We start from the raw sequence: 5,941 nt of genomic DNA on the forward strand, positions 1-5,941 counted from the left end.
CGACGGGCTTCTTTCAGTTTCCGTCTACCAAATCCACTCACAAGGCTTTGGTCGGCCCGAGGCTATAGTAGAAGACACTTGCCCAAGGTGTCATGCAGTAGGACTGAACCCAGAACCATGTGGTTGGTAAGCAAGCTACTTACCATACAGCCACTCCTGCGCCTATGTATAAATATGTGGATATATATATTTTATTTATTTATTTATTTATTAATAATCTTATGACCTGGTAGCTTGTACCAAGCTTTAAATTGTTTTAGGCGGCCTGTGTAGTTGCTGATATCTTCTTGGCCCTCCCAACTTGACCCAGTGTGACAAATAGGATGTAACAGCTGGAGAGAGAGAGAAAACAGCATGTGAAATGAAGTACTTCGCTCAAAGTCACAATGTGGTGTCCAGTTCAGGGAGCAAACCCATGGCCTTGTAAGCTTTTATGCACAAGTCTGTGTGTGTGTGTGAGAGAGTGTGTGTGCACACGTGTGTGTCTGTGTGTGCATGTGTGTGTGTATGTGTGTGTGCGTGTGTATGTGTGTGTGTGTGTGTCTGTGTGTGTGTGTGTATGTGTGTGTATGTGTGCATGTGCGCATGTATGTGTGTGCACGTATGTGTGTGTATGTATGTGTGTCTGGGAGTGCATGTGTGCACGTATGTGCCTGTGTGTGCATGTGTGTGTGTGCGCATATGTTTGTGTCTGTGAGTGTGTGTGTGTGTCTGTGTGTGTATGTGTGTGCACATGTGTCTCTGTGTGTGCATGTGTATATTTTGAATTTATATGCAGTATAATTAAAATGGGAAATGTGAAAGCAAAAAAACTTGGTGATAGAGTAAAACTGTTCAGAAAATTGAATTCACCACATCAAAATTAATTTTTAAAAAAACACCTATTCACATCCTTGCCTCAGAGCAAAAAAAGTTTTTGTAAACCAGTGTAATTAGCTATTTATTTGCTACATACAATATATTTACCTTTTCAAGAGCACAGGCTTTGAGAATTCCTTTATATCTTTTCTCTTCATATTTCTTCCCAAAAACTATGTTCTGTCTGAGTGATGCTGAGAACACCCATGGTTTTTGAGCAACATATCCAACTGTTCCATTTACTGTTAACTTCCCAGATAAAACAGGTAGCTCATGTAATATACACATTAGAAGTGAAGACTGTAAAAAAGGAATTGGTAAAATACAGTAAATAAACATATATACATATAAATAAAATTTCAAATAAAACACAAGTTCTTTGAATATAACTTGAATTTGGAGAAAGAGAGAAAGAGTAATAAATTAAATTTTTAAGGATTAATCTGATTGAATTAAGAATACATTTGAGAAATTAAGAGCTGATAAAGAAAATATATCTTAAAAACAGAGTTTCAAAATGTAAAACAATAAATAAATTATTTAGATTAGAGGAGTTATTGTTGTTGCTGCTGTTGTTATTGTTGTTGTTTAACATTAGCCCAGACCTGATCACACAAAGCTATTTATCAGAAAAATTTACGCCATGATTATCTAGTCTTTTCAGACAGTTTCTCTCAGACTATTTTATCCAATATATCCTTCCTTTTTCATCTCACACACAAAAAAACCCCCCCAAAAAAGCAAAGAGATAAGGATATGATCTAATAGAAATTTGCCTGCTATTTCTAGGATATTCAACAATCAGGTAGATACTCTCTCATTGGCTTCACATGTTTGCTATGTTATGAGACGAAGTTGAAACTGTTGCTCTAGATCAGTGATCCTCAACCATTTTTACTTATGGACCCCTTTGATTCTTATTTTACTCAGTGGAGGAGGGACCCTCATAGCCATTCAACATCTTAAAATTCCCATTAAATTTTTATGACTAAATATTATTAAGAATTGTATAAAAAAAAGTTGTTAAAATATTTTGTGTATTGTAGAAGTATAACCAATTTGTTGCAGATAAATCTTAACAACAAAATCTTAAATGGACCTCCAAGGGCCATATAAATTCACCAAGGATCATATGGGCCCCAGTTGAGAACCACTGCTCAAGCTTATTACTACCAATTCTGATCACTATATTTAAACATTTATATCATTATCTTATATTTTTATATTTCAGCATGCCCATTTTATTATTATTATTATTATTATTTTTTGCTTGCCAAATAAACACATGCACAATATATTAATTCTACACTTGTTTATTATTGTTCTTATTTTATCTTATGTCTATTATTTGAAAATCTTTTGTCACACATCTGTGACCTCTTCAGCAACTCTTCCATCCATGTGAATCCTCCTGAGAACAGGAGAATACACATGAATGAAAAAGTTGCTGTTCTCAGGAGGATACACATGGGTAGAAGAGTAGCTGAAGAGGTAACAAATGTATGACAAAAGATTTCCCGACAATGGACATGAGATAAAATAAGAACAATAATAAATGAATTGTGAATGATATGTGCAATACAATTAAAGAATAAATTTTCATACTTCAAAAAACAAACACAAAAAATTTAAGAAAAAATTACAATTAATAAATAATTTATAAGTATTTTAAAATAGGGAGTTACTTTTAAATCACCCTGTATATACACCATTGACATGCCTGGTGCTGTGGCTTTTACCTGAGAGAAAATCTCTATACAAAGTTCAAAAGCACAATGTATATCAGAGCAAGAAGAACATCAGTGTAGTGATCCATGAGAATGTCAGATATCTCTTAGCTTCCCTGAGCTTTGTCAGTGACATGTATTCACAAGTGACATACCCTGACAAAATCTGTACACACCCCATGTATAATATATAACATTACACACAGCAAACGTATGTGATGTTTATATCTAACAATAGTGTAAAATATATACAACGAGAATATATGTTAATATATTACAACAGTATACAATATTACCTTTCCAGCTCCAACTGGACCAACAACTGCTAACAACTGATTGTCATTTAAAGAAACAGAAATATCATCCAGAATCATGTTGTTTGAGTTTGATTCCTAAGAAAGAAAAAAGAAAAGAAGAAAGAAATGTATTAAATCAAAAGGTATTTTAGGTATTGTTTCTGCCTTCTGTAGCTTGACAATTGACAAGACCCTTAACCCCTGGGGGGCGTTGGGGCACTGCAGCCATGCAGTGTATCTAAGGCGAGAAAGCCTGATGGAGCCTATCTCTTTCCAGGCTAAACTCCTTTCTACAGTTGAGTGGACTGGAACAAAGCGAAATGAAGTGATTTGCTCAAGAACACAACAGATTGCCCAGTCTAGGGATTGAAACTTCGATCTTAAAGTCATGAATCCAACACCCTAACCACTAAGTGATGTGCCTCCACTAGTGGTACTCATTTCTACAGCTGAGTGAACAGGAAAGGAACAATGTGAAGTGAAGTGTTTTTGCTCAAGAGCACAACACATTGCCTGGTCCAGGAATCAAAACCACAATCTTACGATCATGAGTCCAGCACCCTAACCACTAAGCCACATGCCTTCTGTAGTTTAGAAAGTGAAAAATCATACAATATTTCACAGAAGTTTACAAGAGCCCTGCTGCCTCAATTGGTAGAACATGAGCGTCTTGATCTCAAGGTTGTGGGTTCAAGTCCCTTACAGGGACATGACTGTGCAGTTAATAACCCAGCTTTGCAACCATGTGGTTTTGGGTTCAGTCCCACACTGTGTGGCATCTCCAGCAAGTGTCTTTGGCTTCAGGCCAACCAATACCTTGTGAGTGTATAAGGTAGACAGGTACTGTGTAGAAACTGTGTGTGTGTGTGTGTGTGTGTGTGTGTGTGTGTGTGTGTGTGTGTGTGTGTGTGTGTGTGTGTGTGTGTGTGTGGTAAGAAGTTTGTTTCCCAACCAAATGGTTCTGAGTTCAGATCCACCACAAGGTACCTTGGGCAAATGTCTTCCTGAGCCAACCAAAGCCCTGTGAATGATTTTGGTAGGTGAAAACTTAAAGAGACCAGTCAAATATATAAGTATATACCAATGTGTGTGCATGTCTTTGTGCCTGTTTGCCCCAAACCCTCAGTTTATGTCCCCATAACTTAGAAGTTTGGCAAAAGAGACTGATAGAACAAGTACTCGGCTTAAAAAAATAAGTACTGAGGTCAATTCATTCAGTCAAAATTCTTCAAAGTGGTGCCCCAGCACAGCCACAGTCTAATGACTGAAACGTGCAAAAGGTATAACATATGGTCACCACCCAGTGTGAAATTTATAGTGGAACCTGAAGCAGTGCAGCAAAGATACAGAATGAAGATAGCCTCGGTGCAACAAATTAGCTACTGGGAAAGATTTTACTGCCTGGAACAAAGATACACTGCAATATATATCTGGAAGGAAGTGTCCCAAACTTTGGCATTGAAAGTTATACAAATAGCAGAACAGGGTGCCATTGCATAGTGCCTAAAATGCCTTCCCTACCATTAGATTATAGTACCAGAGATTGCAATAGATAAGGAGTCAAGGGCCCATGGCTCTTCAATATCCTCACAAAGGTGCTGAGAGACCTACAATATGTGGATGTAGATGTCGTCAAAACTAAACTGGATCTCCTATTGTCAAGTGTCTCAGATGAGTGAACTTCACAACAGGAAGTGGAATGAGGACGGCACCATCAAACTTCCTCATTCATCAAATGCCAGCTATTAAAGGAGTATTGATGAAGGTGTAGCAATACAAATTGGCAGCACTCCAGCACAGCCACATCCCTTGAGCTAAAACTAATGGAAAAAATATATAATATAATATAATATAATATAATATAATATATATATGTGTGTGTGTTTGTCTGTGATTTTGTGTTTGTGTTTGCCCCTACACACACTCAGCTTCATAACTGGTGTTGGTTACATCACTGTAATATAGTGGTTCAGCAAAAGGGCCTGACCAAATAAGCACCAGACTTAAAAAGAAGAAAATAAAAGTACCAGGGTCAAATTGTTCAACACTGCTAGCGATCCAATAATGGATGCAGTCCAATGACTGAAACAAGTAAAAATAAATAAAAGTAATAATCAAAAGTTATTGAGAGAAAAATCAACATTATCAAAGAAAGAATATTACAGTTACCTGAGGGACTTGAAATTTTTTTTTTTTTTTTAAATTTTAAAATAATATCAGGGGTTGAAAATATATAAGATTCTTACTTTGTTCCAGTTAGCACATACATTGTTCATGACAATACTTGGAGCCTGGTTGTCAGAACATTCATTGGTGATGGCTGGTACAGCTGGAAGTTCTTCAAGAACAAGAAAATCCTGCATGAATGAAAATTAAGACTGCTATAAGCAAACATTCATAGAAAAATCTTTTATTTCATATTGGAAAAGAAAATTTCATCTTTATATATTTTAAAATTATTTTCAACAAATTTGACATGTTTTACAGTGGAAATCTAAACACTAAACTGGGTATTGCATAGTGTTAAGAGAAACTATTGATGTTATATTTAAGAAAGATGTTAAGAATAACAAAGTTACGCAATCAAAATAAAGAGTGCAACAATTGTTTCATCTTCAGAAAATAAATTGTTTAGTATTTTTTCTGTAGTGTAAATATGGCTTACAGAAGATTTTTTCCAATGTTGAAACTTAATAAAATTATTATCAATATTGAGTATAAAGTATTTTCAGAAGGAAGTTAATGTTGGGTTAGAAAAAAATTTATGCATGGTACTTATACCATTTTAAAGTAAGTTTTAAATCAGGAACTCTATAGGAATTACTACACATTTGATTTTAATGATTAATGAGAAATTAACAGAAAAATTTTTAAGGAAACTTAAAGCATGAAAAGACTATGATTTAATATACTGATAGAATCTACAAAGACAACTAGATTAATAATACAGGATAACATAGAAAACAAACATCTATCTTTCGCTGTATTTTAATTTTAATTTTAATTTTAATTTTGTTAATAATAATAATAATAATAATAATAATAATAATAATAAAAATT

The 5,941-nt window shown here is 34.8% G+C and overlaps 1 protein-coding gene across 3 annotated transcripts in view; it reads right to left on the bottom strand.

Moving 5' to 3' along the window:
- Positions 1-5,941, bottom strand: part of LOC106883579 (ATP-binding cassette sub-family C member 4) — a 146,239-nt gene that overhangs the window by 31,646 nt on the left and 108,652 nt on the right. For all 3 annotated transcript variants that reach the window (XM_052971339.1, XM_052971338.1, XM_052971336.1), the window contains exons 9-11: positions 5,128-5,238; positions 2,882-2,977; positions 967-1,158 (exon numbers count right to left, since the gene is read on the bottom strand). In XM_052971339.1, the coding sequence (XP_052827299.1) occupies positions 967-1,158; positions 2,882-2,977; positions 5,128-5,238 (399 nt within the window). The remainder of the gene's footprint in view (positions 1-966; positions 1,159-2,881; positions 2,978-5,127; positions 5,239-5,941) is intronic.

The sequence above is a fragment of the Octopus bimaculoides genome, chromosome 1 (assembly GCF_001194135.2).
Source record: "Octopus bimaculoides isolate UCB-OBI-ISO-001 chromosome 1, ASM119413v2, whole genome shotgun sequence".
Taxonomy (NCBI): domain Eukaryota; kingdom Metazoa; phylum Mollusca; class Cephalopoda; order Octopoda; family Octopodidae; genus Octopus; species Octopus bimaculoides.